Source organism: Podarcis melisellensis (genome assembly GCF_964234715.1).
Source record: "Podarcis melisellensis genome assembly, chromosome: 1".
Taxonomy (NCBI): Eukaryota; Metazoa; Chordata; class Lepidosauria; order Squamata; family Lacertidae; genus Podarcis; species Podarcis melisellensis.
Genome location: NC_138528.1, coordinates 121,962,221 through 121,984,126, shown reverse-complemented (window position 1 = coordinate 121,984,126; position 21,906 = coordinate 121,962,221). Strand labels below are relative to the sequence as shown.

The window sequence follows — 21,906 nt, the reverse complement described above, 5'->3', positions numbered from 1 at the left end:
GAGTTGTTCCGCCTGGCCTTTGGCTTGGAGCCAATTTGATTCCCTCCCTCTCTTTTTTTTTTTCCTTTCCTTCTCCTCCTGCGATGAGGATACATTTTAATATTTTAATGTTTCAGTATTTTTTAATGTTGCATTTTAATTTTATTTTTAAGTTGTAATCATTCAACTTGTTTTTATTATTGCTTGTAAGCCGCTCTGAGCCTGGCCTTGGCTGGGGAGGGCGGGGTATAAATAAAAAAATATATTATTATTATTATTTATTAGCAGATATGTGCAGATTTAATGGATTGATTATTAATCAACTGATTGCCTGAAACGCCCATGATTAATTGACTAAGATTTCTTCTAACTGGTGAGAGCTCTACTTTGAAGTAGCTCTTGGATTTCTGTATTGTCTCCGTAATAACTGGTGGCAAGCATACTGTTTAGAATTGTAAGGAGGAACACACAGACTTGCCCTTCAGTCACCAAGGGCGAGAAGACTTTGGCAGTGAGCTCTAACGCTTTGGACTGCCATGAGACTGGCATTGCTTCTCATGCAGATCTAGCAGTGGCCGAAGGTGACTTTGGCTAACACTTGGCGCCCTTCCCTTGCAGAACCAAGCACAGGACTGGGTATTGACATTGAAGGCAAGAGGCATCCCTTGCTCAGATGACTTTTCTCTAACAACAACTTTAGGAGACCCGGTTAAAATCCGAGCCTGGAACATTGCCGGGCTGCCTTCTGATACATTTTCCATTGACAATGGCATTATTATCTCGTAAGTAGCAGATGTTTCAGACAGACATCATTAATCTCAATAGTTTTTTTAAAAAAGCTTTTTTTTTTAAAAAAAAAATATAATTTCAGCCACTGCTGGAAGGAATACAGTAGTACCTTGGTTCTCAAACGCCTTGGTATTCAAACAACTTGGAACCCAAACACCGCAAACCCGGAAGTAAGTGTTCCGGTTTGCGAACCTTTTTCGGAAGCCGAACATGCTCCATTTTGAGTGTTACGCTTCCGATTTGAGTGCCACGCTTGTGTTTTGAATGTTACGCTGAGGTCTGTTTGTTTTTGCTATTTATTTTGCGTTTTTGTTTTTGTGGGTTTGTTTTGTTTTGTTTTTGTGACTGTGGAACCCAGTTCAGCTACTGATTGATAGATTGTGTGACTGCCGTACATTGTTTATTGTTTCATTTTAAATTGCTGTTTTAGGGGTTGTTTTTAAAAGTCTGGAACAGATCAATCCATTTTGCATTACTTTCTATGGGAAAGCCCACCTTGGTTTTGGAATGCTTTGGTTTTGGAACGGACTTCCAGAACGGATTAAGTTTGAGAACCAGGTTACCACTGTACTCTAAACCAGGGATGCTGAGTGTTTTTTGGTTTGAGGGTCACATTGCCCCATGGCCAGGCTTCAGAGGGCTGCATGCCCAAGTTTTGAGACAGGGACAGGAACAAACTGTGAAAAGGAATTAAATCTGGTTCGTTCAGATTTAATTTGATTTGATTTAATTAATTCACTCAGAATTAATTTATGGGCTCTTCGTTTTGACAAGCGTATCATCCCTATTGAGAAAGTAGTAAGAATTCATTTGCACTAAAAAGGTACCCACCCACTCACCCCAGTGCCTGCCCTGTGGAACGCCTTCCCATCAGATGTCAAGGAAATAAGCAACTATCTGACTTTTAGAAGACAACTGAAGGCAGCCCTGTTTAGGGAAGTTTTTAATGACCGATTTTTTAATGTATTTTAAGTACATTGGAAGCTGCCCAGAGTGGCTGAGGAAACCCAGTCAGATGGACAGGGTGTGTGCATGTGTGTGTGTGTGTGTGTGTGTGTGTGTGTGTATATATATATATATATATATTACTACTAACCCATGCCCCATCAAATCTAGTTATGCTGTTGTTGGGCACACAAGCCTACCGACTTGGTAAGGGGACAGGATCATTTCCCTAAGGCATCTCTGGTTGGTTCATTCCTTTTTACTTCCCAGTAAACATGCATAAGGGTTGCACTGCACAGAAGACAAGTGAAACCTCGTTCGCAAGGTTTTGTGCTTTCCCATGTATTTCTCTCCAGAAACGCGAGAAGATGGCCTCTCATGATCGATCCTCAGGGCCAAGCCAACAAGTGGGTGAAACACATGGAAAAGGCAAACAGCTTGCACGTCATCAAACTCAGCGACACGGAATTTGTGAGAACGCTAGAAAACTGCGTCCAGTTTGGCACACCTGGTAAGCGACCGGGCCCTGAAAAGCAGAGACTGCTAGCGAACTTGTAGAGTGCAGGATGATTAATTGTAAAAGCAGAACTGCGGGTTGCTTTTATAGTTGACCAAATTCTGGTTGCAGTACCACCAGATCAGTGGAACTCTTATTGCACTTGAAAATTAATTTATAACCCTTGTTTTTCGTTTCGTTCGGGGCATGTGACAGTCCTCTTTATACTGCTTTGGTCTTGATCTGATTTGACAAGAAATATATGCTATCGAGCTACTGATCAAATTGCTAGTCCCTGGCCTGGTATTCAAAATACAAGTTTTGCCTAGTCTTGTCTAGTTCAGGACTGAGGAACCACCCTCTCTTTCTCTCTTTGTATATAATTTTTATTGAGTTTTCTGCTTTACAATTTGAAATACTCGTTTTACATCCTTAAGATATCAATGACTTCCCTTCTTCTCTTTCATGGTTCATTTTACATATCATATTTTACACAAGATACCATTCAGTATCCCATTCTTGCATCCATCAAAACTTGTTTACACTGTTGAATTTATCTTAATGTTGCCAGCATTTTCAGCAATACACAATTATTTCCCAAACATTTATATTCAATAAACGTTTTCCAATCTTCTTTAAACGTATGTTCTTCTTGTTCTCTTATTCTATAGAGAGTTGTGCATATTCTGTCAACTTAAGTTGCCATTCTTCTTTGGTTGGGACCTCACTCATCTTCCATTTTGGGGCTAACAAAACACGGGCCGCAGTAGTAGCGTACAAAAATAACCTTTATGCAGGAACCACTTTCAGCCCCAAGGGCCAGATTTGAATGCTGCCAGCCTTCCTGGAGGCCACATTCCAATGGCGGGTGGGGCAAAATAAATAAATCCATAACCATGCAAAATCAAACAAAAGAACAAAGAAATTACAAACATGTTATGGGAGCAGCATGCCAGTAGCAAATAGGTCCACAGCTAACACACCTAACCACCAACCACAGGCATACACATCTACATACACATCCATCCATCCATCCATTGCATTATTGCCTGCCTTCCTTCCTTCCGAATCATAAGATTTTAGCATTGGAATGGACTACAAGGGTCATTTAGCTCAACCCCTTGCAATGCAGGAATCTTTTGCCCAACATGGGTCTTGAACCTGCGAGTCTCATGCTCTACCCACTGAGCTATCCCAGGCTTCAGCCAGAACATTATTTCCCCTCTGCTTTTTGTTGCTGCTCTTAGCAAATTGTAAGCCAGGGAGTTAATGGTTTATTAACCAAATCTTTTTTTCTGGTTGTAACCGAAGTGCTGCTGGAAAACGTTGCTGAAGAACTGGACCCTATTCTTGAGCCACTTCTGCTGAAGCAGACCTTCAAGCAGGCCGGCAGCATCTGTATCCGTTTGGGCGATTCCACCATTGAATACGCTCCCGACTTTCGCTTTTATATTACAACCAAGCTGAGAAACCCCCACTACCTCCCGGAAACATCTGTCAAAGTGAGTGGTTTGCACAGGAACATGGAGCTGTTTGCTTTCGCTTTAATAATCAGATTGCTCATATCGTTTGCAATAATAGGATTGCAGTCATACCTCTTGTTACGTTTGCTTCAGGTTGAGCATTTTCAGGTTGCGTCCCGCGGTGACCTGGAAGTACCGGAAAGGGTTACTTCCGGGTTTCACCGCCCGTGCATGCGCAGATGCGCAAAATGATGTCACGTGCATGCGCAGAAGCGGCGAATCATGACCCACGCAGGCACGGGTTGCGTTCTGCTCATGTTGCGAACGAGGCTCTGGAACGGATCCTGTACCACTGGAATCTTTTCCACAATGCTCTCCCTCGCGGTTGCATATGCTAGTATGATCACCTGCTTTTACCTTTAATTTTTTATAGCATTATTATTATTATTATTATTCACTTTAGCCCATATATGAAAATAGCACACATCGTCTAATCCAGCCTTTCTCAACCTTGGGTCCCCAGATATTGTTGGCCTACAACTCTCATCATTAATAGTAGGGGCGCCACCTATAGGGAACCCTGCAGGCCCGAGCACCCACAAAATAATTGTTGTGGGTATTCAGAACCCACACTGCAGGGCCCCCGACGCAACTTCTGGTGCCTTGCGAGACCTCGGAACCTGACTTCCGGTGGCTCCCATAACCTGGGCACCCATATCCCAGGGCCCAAGTCAGTGCCCTGATTGCGAGCCACCATGGCCTGTGGTCAAGGATGATGGGAGTTGTAGTTCAAGAACATCTGTGGACTCAAGGCTGTGAGAGGCTGGTCTTAATCCTTGGAGCAAAAATAACAGTCTTTTTACTGCTTTCACTCAGTGAAAACTGGCAAATGCTCCCTGTAGAAGGTGTTTCACTGCTTATACACCATATATTTAAAGCACACACCCCTGGAAGAATATTGGAAACTGTAGTTTGCTAAGGGTGATTATAGTGCTGTGATGTATGAACTCTGGCTTCCGGGATGCTTTTGGTGTGTGTGCTTTAAATGTGTCTTAAATTTATGGTGTGCACGCAGCCTACATTTCAGGGGCTTTAGATTAGCATTGGTGTACGGTTTACCTATGAGCCAGTGTGGTGTAGTGGTTAAGAGCGGTGGACTCATAATCTGGTGAACCGGGTTTGATTCCCCGCTCCTCCACATGGAGCTGCTGGGTGACTTTGGGCTAGTCATACTTCTCTGAAGTGTCTCAGCCTCACTCACCTCACAGAATGTTTGTTGTGGGGGAGGAAGGGAAAGGGAGCGGGATGCGGGTGGCACTGTGGGATGCGGGTGGTGCTGTGGGTTAAACCATAGAGCCTAGGGCTTGCCGATCAGAAGGTCGGCGGTTCGAATCCCCATGACGGGGTGAGCTCCCATTGCTCGGTCCCTGCTCCTGCCAACCTAGCAGTTTGAAAGCATATCAAAGTGCAAGTAGATAAATAGGTACTGCTCTGGCGGGAAGGTAAACGGCGTTTCCGTGCGCTGCTCTGCTTTGCCGGAAGCGGCTTAGTCATGCTGGCCACATGACCCGGAAGCTGTACGCCGGCTCCCTCGGCCAATAAAGCGAGATGAGTGCCGCAACCCTAGAGTCAGTCACAACTGGACCTAATGGTCAGGGGTCCCTTTACCTTTACCTTTTACGGTTTAGCTAACCCTGTTTCGATTTGGTTTTTAATTTTTTTTTTAAAATCGCAGGTAACATTATTAAACTTCATGATAACGCCGGAGGGGATGCAAGACCAGCTTCTCGGGATTGTTGTCGCAAGGGAGAGACCTGATCTCGAAGAAGAAAAGCAAGCCCTGATATTGCAAGGAGCTGAAAACAAAAGGTATCGAAATCTTACTAGCTAGAAAACTTGTTTTAGCAGAAGGGATGAGAGGAGAGAAGTGGCTAATGTCGAATATGAAGGCATCGAATCGTGGATGCTCTTAGTTAAAGCTGTTGCCAAAGTTATTTGCAGACTATGGCTTATGCAAAGGATGCTTTCTTGCAGAAAGACTGCAGACACGTGGCCTTTTTTATGGCTGTGAGATGGGTGTGCCATCACTATCTTGTGATGAAATGGATGCTGCTTTAAAAAAATGTTTTGTTTAGGCAAGTCTACCCAGACATGTAAATTGATTAAAACTTTTTTTTTTGGCAGTGTTGATTTTATCTGTATTTTGATTTATTCTGTCTCCTTGGTTTTTTAAAGTCTGTTGCTCTTAAAACTATTTTACATTTTATGTAAATTACCTGGTGGGTTTGAACAATCTAATCAATCTAATTATTAAGCTTGTGTGTGTGTGTGTGTGTGTGTGTATGTTTAAACCAGTGCTTTTTTCTGGGGGTACACAGGGGTGCACATACCCCTAAACATTTTGTGAATCTTTGTACTTTTGTCCATTTACTGTATTAATTTTTTGTGATTTGAACTATAAAATGGTGATTTTCTTGAGTCAAAATGAGAGTAACCCTAAACATGTGGGTTTTTTTTAAAAAAGCAATGGTTTAAAAATAATAATAATAGACAGACAGACAGACACACACACACACACACACACACACACAGAGAGAGAGAGAGAAAGAGAGAGAGAGAGAGAGAGAGAGTGTTTTGGGAAGTATCCCCCATTTTCCTTTGCCTCCCCTCAGAACAAAATAGAGAAAAGGGGATCTATTTATGCCCCCTGGTAAAACTGAGGGGAGGGAACAGGATCCTTTTTCCTTTTATTTTTGGGAGAAAATAAGAAAAAATGTTACCTGGAGCAAATGGAATTCTGGTTTGTCTATTGGGACTCTTTTTAGCCTGTTCTTAATACAGTAGTTTTAAATGACAATTTATCTGATGATTTGGGGTGGGAGGGTTGTGGAATTATAGTCCAGAAGACATTCCTCCCGAATAAGAAAATGCAATCCACTCAGCATCCGAAGCCACTTCTTAAAAATTAATCTCTATAATTAAAGAATAAACCTACGATTAAGTACTTGTCTGCCCCTATCAGCAGACTAACGATGACTCATGTTAGGCACTTGAAAGTGAATTGGAGGTGTTTTCATATAAAATTTCTTTTTTTTTTGTTGCTTTGTTGCTCTGGCCCCCAAGAGAGATGCCCCCCTCCCACCACAAAGTTTGCACTTCCTCCCAGTGACAGCTAACTTTTAATCCATCTTTTGGTAGTTTTGGGACAAGCTATTTTAGTTGCCTTCCATTCCAAAAAAAAAAAAAAATGATTTAACTGGTTTCATTATGAAATGCAGTTGGCTATAGCAATTTGTGGGCCAAACTAGACATTGGATGGGATTCACCTAAGTTGTTGCACATGTAGAATGAGGTCCGCTCATGTAGCAAGACTTGCGTGTCGAGGTCCCCAAGCCACCCCCCAATAACTCACACATCAAACATCAATTTTGGTTTGGGTTTTTGGCACGATTTTGGCCACAACTTTATTTAAATACATCCAAGTGAGTGGTTGCTTAGGCATTGGTTCCGACTATCTGTCCTTGCCCGGGGGACAGAACTGACTTCTGGATTCCAGTGAAAGCCAGTGCGGGAAACAAATTTTGGGGAGAAAATGAGGCTGGGCCTCAGTCCCTCACTTCTCACCCTCAAGCTCCTGGTGGCCCAAGTCTGATGCCAGGGACAAGGACAAAAAGAATGGCAAGCCCCTGGATTCCTTTAACGGAATTCCCTTTCCACACCACCATTGGAGGGGTAGGCACTTACCCCTCCACCAACCAATTTGAACCAATGCCTAACCGCCAACCTTACAAGTGGTGACGATTTGCTACGCAGTAGGCAAAACCAAATGGCACCAGCCAATCAGCCAAATGGACAAAATTCCTACCAGGCCCCTGCCTCAAAGCAGATGACCCCATGACAGGCATAGCAAGGTCAAGCGAACAACCCCCCCAATACAGGGAGGGTGGGCGGGTGATCCGGTGCAAGCAGCCAAGAGGACGCCCAAAGTTGGGCGTCCAGTATTTAAAACCTCTGACCCCTCCTTCAAAATTGTACCACAGATCAGGGATGATAGGAAGTGTAGTTCAAAACCAGCTAGAGACCCAGGTTTGGGAAACATTGTTTTAGACTGAGACAAAAATCATTTGAGATCATTTTAAGTGACGATTGAAAGCTCATTAGAAACCCTCACAATAGAAAAACTCCTCATATATTTTATAAATTTATCCCACTGTGGTTTTTTAATCAATATAGTTACAGTTGCACCTTGGATCCTGAACACCTTGCGAGTTGAACCTTTTGGCTCCTGAACGCCGCAAACCCGGAAGTGATTGTTCCGTTTTGCGAATGTTCTTTGGAACCCCAAAGTCCAACGGGGCTTCTGCAGCTTCTGATTGGCTGCAGGAGCTTCCTGTAGCCAATCAGAAGTCGCGCTTTGGTTTCCGAACGTTTTGGAAGTCAAATGAATTCCCAGAACGGATTCCGTTTGACTTCCAAGGTACGACTCTATTTGCTTCCGTAATCGCATCTAATCCTTTTTTTTTTTTTTACTCGCGGACTTGGTCATTTGTTACTTTCGTAACAGAATAATTTGGGATTTTATTACAGACAGCTGAAAGAAATAGAGGACAAAATTTTAGAAGTTCTTTCATCTTCCGAAGGAAATATTTTAGAGGACGAAACTGCTATCAAGATATTGTCTTCTTCTAAGGCTTTGGCTAATGAAATTTCAGAGAAGCAAGCTATAGCGGAAGAAACCGAAAAGAAGATAGATGCCACTCGAATGGGCTACCGCCCCATTGCAGTTCATTCGTCAATTCTATTTTTTTCAATTGCTGATCTTGCCAATATTGAACCCATGTACCAGTATTCCCTAACCTGGTTCATCAACCTTTTCATCATGTCCATAGATAATTCTGTGAAGTCTGAAATTTTACAAGACAGGTATGTAAAATCCTTCTATGCTTTAATTTTACTTTTCACGTTTATTCAGGCTCTGGCACAACCTTATTACTTATTAGCTGCAGGCAATTAAGTCTTATCTTACCTTGAAAAAAATCAGGATACAATCCAAAATTAAGCATGCCCATTGATTTCAGGGGAATGAAGCATGTAAATCAGTGGGATTTAGAAGTTTTTTTATTGCTGTATTGTAGGGGGAAACAGCTGTTGTAGACAAACCTAACATTCATGGGAATTCAAAGGACTGGAGACAAAATATTCAGTGTTTTGAAAGAACTAAGATGCCCCCCCCCCCTTTAAGAACCATGCAAGAACATTACCTGGTACTTCCTAGGTAACAAGTATATGGAAGTGACTGGGAAATTCGTAATCTTTAAAACAGAATAATGCCCCACACAGTTTTCTCCCTTTATTAAATTCAGTATATGGAATAAATGTCAAAGCAGGCCTTAAACAACAAAGCTTGAGAAAATTGAGCAAGGCTAGCTTGACTAATTTTGGTTCCTTCAGCTAATTTGACATTGCATTTAAGTTGACTTCACGGGAAACTCATTTAAAAAATAATGCGCTGTGCAGATTGAGTTCAGTGTCAGATTTTATGTGATATTCATTTATAGCTTGAGAACGATAAATAATAAAGGAGAGCTTGGAAGTTTCAGTTTGCAGCTTCCCCCACCTTGTGCTTTCTGGGTGCTTTGCTTGTTTTATGCCCTGTTGTTTTGCCAGCCATTTGGAGCGCCATCATTTAACATTTTGCTCTGTTGACACTTGAGGCGGGCCAGCTGTGCTGCTGGTGACGGCAACGAGATAAGGGTGCTGTTGTCATAATCGGGGACACTGCTTGGGTTGTTTTGCAAAGGCACAGAGGGATTTCCGAGGATGCAATAACAGGAGAAGAATGCACACACCTGTCTTCAGATGAAGGTTGCACAACCCTTTTGGCGATGCTCTACATGTCATTTCCAGAATACGAGATAGCATCCTTCTCCTGCTCATTGCAGTAAATACCGTATTTTTTGCTCTATAGGACGCACCGGACAATAGGAGGGGGAGAACAGGAAAAAAAAATTCTCCCCCTCTTTGCTCAGCGCCCCTTCAGCGAAGCGGCAGGAGAAATGGAGCCCCTTCCATTTCTCCTCCCGCTTCGCTGAAGGGGTGCTGCTCAGAGAGGGAAAACTTTGCAGTGTCTCTCCAGCGAAGCGAAGCCTGCAGAGCAAGAGGGATCGGTGTGCACCTACCCTTCTCGCTCTCCAGGCTTCAGGCGGCTATCCGCAAGCCTTCGGAGCACAGCGGGAAGTCCTGCTGCGCTCCGAAGGCTTGCGGATAGCCACCTGAAGCCCCAGGAGCGCAGCGGGAGTGCCCGCTGTGCTCTGGGGGCTTCAGGCGGCTTCAGCGAAAGCAATGTGAAGCCTCCGGAGCATGGGGGGAACTCTCCCACTGCGCTTCGGAGGCTTCACGTTGCTATTGCTGAAGCCAAGGAGACTGCTGCACTCCGAAGGCTTGCGGGTAGCTGCCTGAAGCCCCAGGAGTGCAGCGGGAGTGCCCGCTGTGCTCTGGGGGCTTCAGGCGGCTTCTGCGAAAGCAATGTGAAGCCTCCGGAGCACGGGGGGAACTCTCCCACTGCACTTTGGAGGCTTCACGTTGCTATTGCTGAAGTCAAGGAGCCTGCATTCACTCCATAAGACGCACACACATTTCCCATTAATTTTTGAAGGGGAAAAAGTGCATCTTATAGAGCGAAAAATACAGTACCCATCTATGGAGGTAGGGGTGAAGGAAGGGTGGAGGTGGTGGGGGTAGACAGCCCGGGGTGTCTTCACTGGGGGGGGTGACATTTGGCGCACCGCCTGCCTGCCTGCGACTCCCAAGCCTACCCCGAGCTGTCGGGGGAAGGGGGGAGCTGTGCCGGTTTGCCGGCAGCATTCCCCCCTTCCCCCTTTGTTTGGTCAGCTTGGGGGAGGCTTGGGAGTTGTGGGTAGGCGTCACGCCAAATGTCCGCCATTGGCAGCTCGCTCTGCCCCTGTGGGCGGCTCACTCCGCCCCTGGCTGCAGGGCACACATGCTACTCTGTGCGCCTGGGAAGGCACCCTCTGTGCCCCACACCCCTCAGGAGCACGCCCGCCCTGGGCAGCGTGGGCATATGCTCCACTGCTGTATGGAGAGAGAAGGAGATGGGGGTGGAGACATATGCCTTGGGGTAATTTTGTCCCTAGTCAACTGAAGTGGGCAGCTAGGTGGGTTCAGGCAAGAATATAGGATTGACCCTTGTTCTTCTAGGTGTGCCATAACACACTCCTTCTGCCTTTGCCCCTTCTGATGGCCATGTCTTGGGTTGGCTACTGATTCCCTCAGGATGTGGTGGACTCTCCTTCCTTGGAGGTTTTTAAGCAGAGGTTAGATGGCCATCTGACATGGGTAGCGCTGTGGGTTAAACCACAGAGCCTAGGACTTGCTGATCAGAAGGTCGGTGGTTCGAATCCCCGCAACGGGGTGAGCTCCCGTTGCTCGGTCCCTGCTCCTGCCCACCTAGCAGTTTGAAAGCACGTCAAAGTGCAAGTAGATAAATAGGTACCACTCTGGCGGGAAGGTAAACAGCATTTCCGTGCGCTGCTCTGGTTCGCCAGAAGCGGCTTAGTCATGCTGGCCACATGACCCGGAAGCTGTACGCCGGCTCCCTCGGCCAATAAAGCGAGATGAGCGCCGCAACCCCAGAGTCGGCCACGACTGGACCTAATGGTCAGGGGTCCCTTTACCTTTACCTAGATGGCCATTTGTTATAGATGCTTTAGTTGAGATTCCTGCATTGCAGGGGGCTGGGCTGGAGGACTCTCAAAGTCCCTTCTAACTCTTACCATTCTGCGAATAGCTCGAAGATCGAGTTTCGGTTCCAGAATCTTCCTTTGATGCCCTCTCTGGGTTACAGTCCTGACCTTAAGTCTTCCTGAACCTTCCGACAAGGACATGATTACACTAGTTGACTATGCTCACTCTGCCTCCCCATACCAATGATTCAGGGGTTATTTGTGAAATGTCTTACATAAAGAAAGCTCTGGGGCTCTTAGCAACATAACGCAAGCAGTGGATCTCACAGGAGCAAGAATTTGCTGGTTGTGTGCAGTCCTATGCAGGCTGGATAGAGGTTAATAAGAGAGGAAGCTTATAGTTGTGAAGTAGGGAAAATGGGATGCGATACAAAAGGACATGCTGGTGACCTTCTGATGTGTAAAGAATACAGCTTTTACTATGCTGCATTTCATTGTGTGTCAGCAAGAGGCCCAAACGCTGCTTGTATTTCACGGCTAATGCACTCCGCGAAGCCTTTGCAAATGGCTGACGTGTTTTTGTGTTTTGCGTTAGTCAGGAGGCGAGGCTAAAACAGGCTGCCTACAAAATCCACCAGCAGCACATCCGTAACTGAAATCTAAGCAGTTTGTAATTGAGTTTATTCAGTGGCTGGTTGTAAAGTAAGATTGTAAAGTGGCTGGTTGTAAAGTGCCTGCGGACTGCCTCGCCAGAGTGGTGCATGCACTGGTTATCTCCCGCTTGGACTACTGCAATGCGCTCTACGTGGGGCTACCTTTGAAGGTGACCCGGAAACTACAACTAATCCAGAATGTGGCAGCTAGACTGGTGACTGGGAGACCATATAACACCAGTCGTGAAAGACCTACACTGGCTCCCAGTACGTTTCCGAGCACAAAAAGTGTTGGTGCTGACCTTTAAAGCCCTAAACGGCCTCGGTCCAGTATATCTGAAGGAGCATCTCCACCTCCATCGTTCTGCCCAGACACTAAGGTCCAGCTCCAAGGGCCTTCTGGCAGTTCCCTCAGTGCGAGAAGCCAAGTTACAGGGAACCAGGCAGAGGGCCTTCTCGGTAGTGGCACCCTCCCACCAGATGTCAAAGAGAACAACAACTACCAGACTTTTAGAAGACATCTGAAGGCAGCCCTGTTTAGGGAAGCTTTTAGTGTTTGATGTATTGCAGTATTTTAATATTTGTTTAGGGAAGCTTTTAGTGTTTGATGTATTGCAGTATTTTAATATTTTTTTGGAAGCCGCCCAGAGTGGCTGGGGAAGCCCAGCCAGATGGGCGGGGTATAAATAATAAATAATAATTATTATTATTTCCCCAACCTTCTCTTTTCACTCTTACAGGCTGAGGATCCTCAAAGACCATTTCACTTACTCCCTCTATGTCAACATCTGCCGTTCTCTCTTTGAAAAGGACAAGCTGCTCTTCTCCTTCTGCCTAAACGTGAACCTCTTGAAGCATGATAAATTGGTTAGTCCCGCTAGGCAAATGACTCTGTATGGTGGCCCACATATAAATCTGCTAATCTGTTGGCGAATCCACAAATGCCTCTCCCATTCTGTTCCATCTCCTCTCCTTTGTGGGAACATCCTACCAACATCACCATGCGGTCAGATCTGGCGGCCTGTCAGCAAGTGGACCACCAAGCAGACAACTGAGATTGGGCAGCTCAATGCAGTTGTTCAGACCAGGGCCAGCGCCCATGTTTGAGGGGCATAGCCTGTCCTGAAGCTGGTAGGATTGGGATCAGCTTGTCCTCTGGACAACAGGAAGTGGACAGGGACTCCTGGGGTGTAATCTTTATACCTGTTAAAATTGTTTTCTGGCTGTGATATGGTACATAGCCCTGTTGTCATGTACTTGTTGGTTTCTGGTATAGCATTTTTCCTGCTGTTTACATGTATACGGTTTGGCAGCTTTTCCCAGTTGGCTCTGGGACAGCTGGAGGAAGAGCCAAGCAGTAACCTAGTAGCTTACACTAGGGGAGGCCTTACGGTATAGTGACTGCCATCCTGCCATTGCAGGTTGAAATATACTCAGAGTCGAGAGTGGATGTCATGCTCTTTATTCAGCTCATAGTGGTGAGGAGGAATGGAAGTTCCCCCAGAATGTCTGCTTTATATACATTATTTAAACAATGGGCCCCACGTGATTGGCTAATTCCGGGATTCACCTGCAGGCCAATCAGGTTGCAGATTCACTTCCACCTGGAGCTGGATTGGGTGGCTCCTGTGGACCAATCAGACTGCTGCATTCTGAATTCTATTGTTCTAGGGCCAATCAGACTGCTGCATTCTGAATCCTATTGTTCTAGGACCAATCAGTCATGCTGGCCACATGACCCGAAAGCTGTACACTGGCTCCCTTGGCCAATAAAGCGAGATGAGCGCCGCAACCCCAGGGTTGGTCATGACTGGACCTAGTTGTCAGGGGTCCCTTTACCCTTTACCTTTTACCTTCCTAATAACTTCTAACTGATTATCCCAACTGTCTATCTGACTCCTCCTAACAGTTTCACTCACTCTCTCACATCAAAACTAGACCAACCCACAGACTTATCCTCCCTCTTCCTTCTCCAACTCCCAACTCTCAACTCTAACTCCTCCCCTTGGGTTCCCACTGGCCAATCATTTCACACTCATTTAACCCTTTCCTTATGACCCACCTAGGAGGGCAGATGCCACAGCCGCCTCATTGCTTCCAGGTTTGCAGAGGGCAAGAGGTAGCAATCCAAACAGGAAAGTGAAGGTTCGTGGGGCTCTGAGGGTCAACAGCGGGCCCCTTACTGGTGATGTGGCTCTCATGGCATGGGTGTCCCTAATGCCGACCTGTTTGCTCAAGTTCCCAAGTCCTTACACTGCGTGTTCATTTTGTCGTAATTCACTGCAGATTGATGAGTCGGAGTGGAAGTTTTTGCTCACGGGAGGCATCGGCCTGGACAATCCCTACTCCAACCCTTGCCCTTGGCTCCCCACGAAATCGTGGGATGAAGTCTGCCGCCTTGACGACTTGCCAGCCTTCAGAAGCATTCGGAAGGAATTCATGCGCTTGAAGGACGGGTGGAAAAACGTCTATGACAGTTTGGTTTGTTTCCCCCCTTCACTCATCCCTTCTTGCTAGCTGCTCAGAACAAATACCATATTTTTCGCTCCATAAGGCGCACTTTTTCCCTCCTAAAAAGTAAGGGGAAATGTGTGTGCGTCTTACGGAGTGAATGCAGGGGGGAGGCAGGCAGGAAAAGCCCCCAAGAGCCGCACACAAGCTCCATGCGGCTCTTGCGGGCTTTTTCCCAGGAGGGAGAAGGGACTGACTCTTCAGTCAGTCCCTTCTCCCTCCTCGTAGAAAAGCCCGCAGGAGCCGCAGGCTCCTTAAAGGGTGCGCAGCTCCTGTGGGCTTTTGCAGGAGGTGGGGGTATTGCCATAGCCGCACGCAGCCTCTCCTGGCTGGAGAGGTTGCACGCGGCTAAAGAGGAAGCCAAGACAGCGAGCGGGATGGATATATATATATTTTCTTGATTTCCCTCTCTAAAAACTAGGTGCACCTTATGGTCCGGTGCACCTTATGGAACGAAAAATACGGTATTCACTGCGCCCTCAGTGGTGGTGGTGTTGTTGCCTATTCTGTCAAAGAAAGATGTTATCTTCTGAGATAACCGGGAATGCGGGGATGAGCAGTTTACAAGTTTCATAAGCAGATGGGTTTAGATGATACACCTTGGAGGGAAGCGAACATTACTACAAGTAATATTGTTTCCTTTTAAAAAAGCATTCCTTCAGAAATGTACATTCCAGTAAATTTTTATTTTTATTTTTCTGCATTCAATTGTATTGGTATGAATCTGGGGGGGGGGCAGGGGGCAGGTTCTCCTAAAAATATTGAGTACCAGATTCTCCACTACCCCCTAATTCCTAGAATTAGAATGTAGGAGATTACTAAATGCTTGAAGTCTTCACCCAGGTACAAGGGAGCGTAACTATGTAAAAAAGTAGGGTGAATCGGTTTCTCGGCCAAGAATTGCCTGGGGTGAAGAGTTGAATCTGGCCTTCATCAAAATGTACATACCACTCGATGGCGTGCAGTTTACAGAAAGAATAAAACGTTGAAATTCCCTATACAGTGGTACCTCGGGTTACATACGCTTCAGGTTACCTATGCTTCAGGTTACAGACTCCGCTAACCTAGAAATATTACCTCGGGTTAAGAACTTTGCTTCAGGATGAGAACAGAAATTGCGCAGCAGCAGTGCAACAGGCCCCATTAGCTAAAGTGGTGCTTCAGGTTAAGAACAGTTTCAGGTTAAGAACGGACCTCCGGAACGAATTAAGTACTTAACCCGAGGTACCACTGTATTAGACAGTTGAAAAACATTCAGAAGTTAATTAAGGCCAACAGTGATGATTGCAATGTGAAGTTTCTACATCTGCTGGGCCAACCTGCCTCTACAAAAACGCTTCCAGCAGTGCGGTAGGGTTTTTTGCCTGGTGTGTGGGTGCTACAGTGCTAAAAGAATGGTTTCTTACAAGTGCAGAACGAGGATTATGGGGCACCGGTAACAGTCCCAGTTCCGCAGATGGAAGTGGTTGAAGGGGGCATGCTTGGAGTAAGGCAGTAAACTGGACACAAGCTGTTACACCTTCAGCTTGGTCAGGTTGCAAATCGTCAGCCAGTGCAGATCTGTGGGAAGAGGTGCCATATGCTATCAGGGTCTCTCTCCTTTCAGCAGCTGGGCTGCAGCTGTCAGGGACCGTGCTGAGGAGGGCTGCACTGAGGTAGAATGGGGGGGCACCCCTCCTCCTGATTTGGATCCTCAATCTTCCCAGGAGCTGGAGCGACAGTATAGATTTGGAACAGTGGTTTGCAGAGGGACATAGTTCAGAAGGCAGAAGCTGGGAAGTACTGGATGGGGATCAGCTAGGAGAAGAAGCGCTGGGAGAGAGAGGGTTAACAGATTCATGGTCTCTGGACAGCATTCCTCCTCTCAGCCCGAGGTCAAGAAGAGCTGAGAAAGTGGCAGAACAGAAAGCACAGAGGGTACAAGCTCAGATTACAATATGTAGGAGTGTTGTAGATTAATAGGGACGGAAAGGGGTGTGAGCCTTAATTGGGAGCACCGCCATTTCTAGGAGATGGGTTCTTTGTTCTCTTGCTGTGATTATTAAAATTTCTAACTGGTAAGAAGACTCATTTTCCTTTGTTCTGCTTATCTACTGCCACGGGGGGGGGGGGGGGGAGGAAGCCTGACAGCAGAATTCTGCACTAACTGGAGCTTTCAAGGACAGGGAAAGCCAATCATAGTGTTTTTGTTTCGCTTGCAGGAACCTCATCACGAGGCATTTCCTGAGGAGTGGCAAGACAAAATGGGGGAGTTCCAAAGGATGCTCATCATTCGCTGCTTAAGACCTGACAAAGTAAGTGCAGTCAACTCATGCCCCAGGACACTGGCGCGGGCAGAGTTTCGAAGGTCCTGTTGCATGTATGACACAATCGTGTTAGTTTAATCTTTCTTCAGATAGGGTTTCCATATTTCAAGAAGTAAAAATCCGGACACAAAAAGTTGTTGAGCTTTCTTGGGGGAAATTTCAAAAAATCTGGGCATTTTGCTGATTTCTTGAAATTCTCCCCCGGACGCTAATTCCGTCACTGGAATCCTGGGAAGATCCGGATGCATGGCAACCCCACCTTAAGACATGGGTTGTGATATTGTGATGTGCACACACATGCACACAATTGTCTGGTTGCCTCCTCTATTGTAGCCTGCGCTAAAATGTGGTCCACTATAGTGAGTCCTGCCATAGTTTTTAGACTAAAGGCGTGCGGGGCAGGGGTAATGAACACTAAGTTTGCCAGGCTCCTTTTGCTTGAAAAGTACCAAACTGGCAGGATTAATTCCATCCCCTTTTCAATCTTTTGTCTGTTTGGCTGGCACCTCCATTATAAACTTTTATGTGCCAGGCAAAAATGTTCCTCTTTAACCAGGCCTTTAGCTGATTGACATCCAATGCCCTCTTAAAATGTGTTGGGGAGAGAGGGGTTATTGGGTTGTTCTTGTTCTTGTTTTTATTATGTGATTTTATATTGTGAACCACCCTGAGACCTGCGGGTATAGGGCGGTATGCAAAATTAATTAATAATAATACCTTCCAGAGGTCCATTACAATGGTACCTCAGGTTAAGTACTTAATTCGTTCCGGAGGTCCGTTCTTAACCTGAAACTGTTCTTAACCTGGAGCACCACTTTAGCTAATGGGGCCTCCTGCTGTCGTTGCGCCTCAGGAGCACGATTTCTGTTCTTATCTTGAAGCAAAGTTCTTAACCTGAAGCACTATTTTTGGGTTAGTGGAGTTTGTAACCTGAAGCCTATGTAACCTGAAGCGTATGTAACCCGAGGTACCACTGTATTCCCTTGCGCACCTCATTTCAAAATTACGGAACCTGACTTTAGTGTGCAGTGTTGTCTGAAATGTCTTATTCTGAGATACTGCTGCCTCACCCTTACAGATCAGTGTGCAACAAATGGTCTTCTGAAGGTTAGTCTTGCAATACACTAAAAATAGAAACTACATAACATGATTACGGCAGTGAAAGTGGGCAGCCTGCCAGCTGCGCTTAAGTAAGGCCTCAGGTATGTAGGAGCGCCAGAATTCATATGCTGCCTTTGATCTGCAGGAGCAAAGTTAGCAAAGCTTTGGACCGTTGGCAGTGAGAGATGACCCGGTTAAATTAACAGGCAAAACTAACTTAGGTCCATTAATTTCAGTGGGTCTGCTCTGAGTAGGACATAGCTGGATGCCACACTTTATTGCCCTCCACTCTGAAGGGATATCTGCTGCACTCTAACGATGAAAAAAAAAAGTGACGTAAGGTTTGTTAGTTTGCTTTGCATTGCCTTAAACCCCAATACAGCAAGTTCACCAATGGTATAAAAGGTAAAGGGACCCCTGACCATTGGGTCCAGTCGTGGCCATAAAAACCCCCTCTTTGTCTCTTCTCTATACCCCTCCCCACCTCCTGGGATCCCGTTTTTAGGGAAAGAGGGCAGCTTTTTCAGTCTTTATGGTTCGACATCCAGGAGGCAAATACCTTGCCAATCTACTTCAAGTCACCCAGAGATCCAGCACCAGATCCCCATTTATCTTCTGCCTACTCCTGATCTATAGGGTTCCTAATAGCTAGAAAATAAAACCTCTAGGATTTGTAACAGCTACAAGATAAAACCACATTATGATGCAGGATTTGGGGCAGGCAGGCGAGCAACAGAGCGTAGCTTAAACCCTCTTCATCCTTAATCTGCAAGGATACTGTCAAAAGAGACAAGCAAAAATGCTATTGAGATGAGAAGAGAATTTTCTCTTTAGGGGTTTAAGTGTTGGAATTCTCGCCCGTCTTAGAGGTATGTGCCTATCTGTTCAGGCACCGGCTGAATTCCTTAGACCTCCCTCCGGCGACTCCCGGCAGGATAAAACATACGCGAGGTCCGTTCCGGCGATTTTCCTCAGGCTGTGAGGAAAACACACCAACTGCTCCTCTCTCCCCTTTGGTGTCCCCAGGGAGGGGAAAGAAGCAGACAGAAATCTATTTACATCTTTTATTCCTGTCTTTTACTTCAGTACAGAGAAAACATGTCTGCACTCATCAGCAGTTAGAATAAACTCCACCCATGTACTTCCAGCACAGGTCATATGACAAACCCACTGAGCTAACATCCGGTGCTCAGTACAGAATGGACTGCCCCTTTGTTCCCATGGCAACAGTCACAAACTTCCTGTTTGGCTTTCCAGCCACAAGCAGCAGTCTTGGCTGCTATAGCCTTTGCTTGCTGCCGCATTGCTGCTTTAGAATAACATACTCCCCCTAAAGTATCAATGCGTGCTGCGAGCAAAGCGTCATCCAGAGAAGAAAACAAACAGTTGTTATACTTATAACATTCCCCTGTTGTTTCAGTTCCACCCTTGGAACTACCCGCCACTGGTTTTACCAATGTACCTCTCTGGTTGTGTGACTTCCAAGGAATGAGTGCTTCTGCATTACCTTGGTTAGCAACTCTCTGTTGTGCCTTTGTCTCTGACTCAGACACAGCTTCAATTTGACCTTGGTCGTTTACAACAGCAACAGCTAAGTTAGCAAACTCTTGTGAATACCTCTTGGGTGGTACACCCTTCGTTGCTCTCTCAGACCTACGTAAGAGGTGCTGCTCTTCTTTGCTTTCTGGTTCAGCCTCTGGACTCTCTGGAGAACCAGTACTAAGCTTAATCAGTGGTTCATCCTCCTCTTCTGAGGGTCTAGTCATTATGTGAGATTTCCTCTCAATGACTGTGACAACTGAGCTGTCTGAGCTATCGCTGTCATCATCAGTACTACTGAACTCAATAAGATCAAACTCATCATCATCATCATCATCAGAATCATCATCACCTGTGGGAAATGTGTGAACAATCACTCTCTCCTGTTCAGGAGCACTCTCTAGAAATTTTGTGAGAATCACCTTTCCAGATTCAGACAAAATTACTCTGTAGAGACCCTTTTCATAACCCACAAAAATGCCTCTGGCATTCTTTACTCCACCTGGAGCTTCTGTTCTCACATGAGACCCAAAAACCTTGAAATGGGCAACAGAAGGTTTTCTGTGGAACAGTTTCTCAAAAGGAGAACTTCACAACTCTTTTGAAAACTTTCTCAACCACGTGTAACAATATGACATTAGCGATTCAGCCCAGTACTCATGTGGCAGATGTGAACTAAGCAATTGCGCTTCCATTCCCTTTTGCAATTCTTTGTTCACCCTAACACAAACACATTTGTTCCAAGCTTCTTCAGAACTAGCAGTTTTGTGTTTTATCCCTTTCTTCTTCAGGAACCTCTGGAACTCCTGTAAAAGAAAAATTGGCTTCTCATCTGTGCAAAGACAATCTATGTCAGCATCATGCATATTTTTAACTTTGTCACAAAACTCTTTAAACCTTTCTAAGGCTTCTTTCGGTCTCTCCAAAAGATAAATCCAGACAAAACCTGTAAAAGAATCAACACATATTAGGTAATACTTTGCATTGCCTCTAGACGGTGCTAAAGGACCAATCACATCAGCATACACCCGCTGAAATGCCTTGTCGACCCTCGAGGTCACCAGCTTGGTGTTCTTCTTGGCTACACCTGTAAAAGAGATCATGTTAGAATCACAAGAATTACATTCCATGTAATCACTTTGATCAAAAGTCAACAAATACAGTCCATCTTTCTCTTTGGCAGAAAGATACAACTCTCCATCTTTGTAGATCTCGCAGTTCTGATCATCATAGGACAGTTTTAGTCCCTTCTTGGCAATCTGCGAAACGCTGAGCAGATTATACTTCAACTCTGGAACCAAATAAACATTGTTTATAGTCAAGTTCAGACTTTTAAGATACACAGTTCCAATTCCGGTCGCTTCCAGCTTTTGACCGTTGGCTAGTTGCACAGCGAAGCTTTGCTTCTCAAACGTAGAAAATAGTCCTCTGTGTCCTGTCATGTGAACCGTCGCGCCCGTGTCTAGGACAAAGAAGTTTCCCACCTCTGGTGTGGCTTTTAGCGACATCAAAGCTTTTGCAGTCTTTGCCTTTGGCTTGGTGTGACCTTTGTCTGACGCCTCAGACTTTGCGGAGCTCGCCTTAGCTCCTCTGTTCTTACGTGGCTTCTTGCAGTACCGCTGAAGATGCCCAGTCTGGTCACAATTGTAGCATCGGACAACGTTTAAAGCTACAGCGTCTTCTCCAGTAGCTTCAGCAGTGGGGGCGTTAGAACTCCGTTCTTGGCTCCCCCTGTTCTTGACTTCCAGGGCGGCAAGTCTGTCATGTTCATTAAGAACCACGGCAAAGACCCTCTCCGAAGTCAAATCCGCTGCTGGGAGAGACCCCAGCTGACTGGCAACTGTTTTGTAAGTCCGATTCAGGCTGTTGATCACCATGAAGCAAAACACTTCCTCCTGCAAACGGAAATTGCGTTCCACCATCTGTTGACGCAGAAATTTCATTTCCGTCAGGTGCTCTTGAACATCTCCATCAGGCGCAAGCCTCAGGTTGGTCAGCTTCTCAAAATACAGCAACGCTGAAGAACCTGCATCTCTCTGATGTGTCCTTCTCAGCGTGTCCCAAACATCTCTCGCGTGCAGTAAATCCTGTATGTGGATCAGCTCCGAATCTGACACGCACAGAATTATAGCAGTTCTGGCCTTCACATCCTGTGACTCCCAAGCACGCGTTGGTGCTGCTGGAATGGGGTTCTCAATCACCCCAAACAGTCTCTGAGTCTGCAGCAGGGCCTTCATCTTAATAGACCAAGATGCATAATTGTCACTGGTCAGGAGGGGCGGAGAAGGCAAAGCTCCCTTCTTTGCATCCATCTTGAGTCCTTGCATTGACTCTCAAACACAAGCCTCTAAAATCCAATAGCTGGCTTGTTTACACTCTGTGCACCTGGCAGCTCTGAACGCTGGCTGCGTTGGAAATTTC

General features: G+C 45.8%; 1 protein-coding gene across 1 annotated transcript in view; it reads left to right on the top strand.

The window, feature by feature from the left end:
• Positions 1–21,906, top strand: part of DNAH7 (dynein axonemal heavy chain 7) — a 153,138-nt gene that overhangs the window by 106,630 nt on the left and 24,602 nt on the right. Inside the window, exons 46-53 of the mRNA XM_081886711.1 lie at positions 598–761; positions 2,070–2,224; positions 3,521–3,711; positions 5,408–5,541; positions 8,260–8,595; positions 12,769–12,895; positions 14,315–14,509; positions 16,741–16,833. Of these exons, the coding sequence (XP_081742837.1) occupies positions 598–761; positions 2,070–2,224; positions 3,521–3,711; positions 5,408–5,541; positions 8,260–8,595; positions 12,769–12,895; positions 14,315–14,509; positions 16,741–16,833 (1,395 nt within the window). The remainder of the gene's footprint in view (positions 1–597; positions 762–2,069; positions 2,225–3,520; positions 3,712–5,407; positions 5,542–8,259; positions 8,596–12,768; positions 12,896–14,314; positions 14,510–16,740; positions 16,834–21,906) is intronic.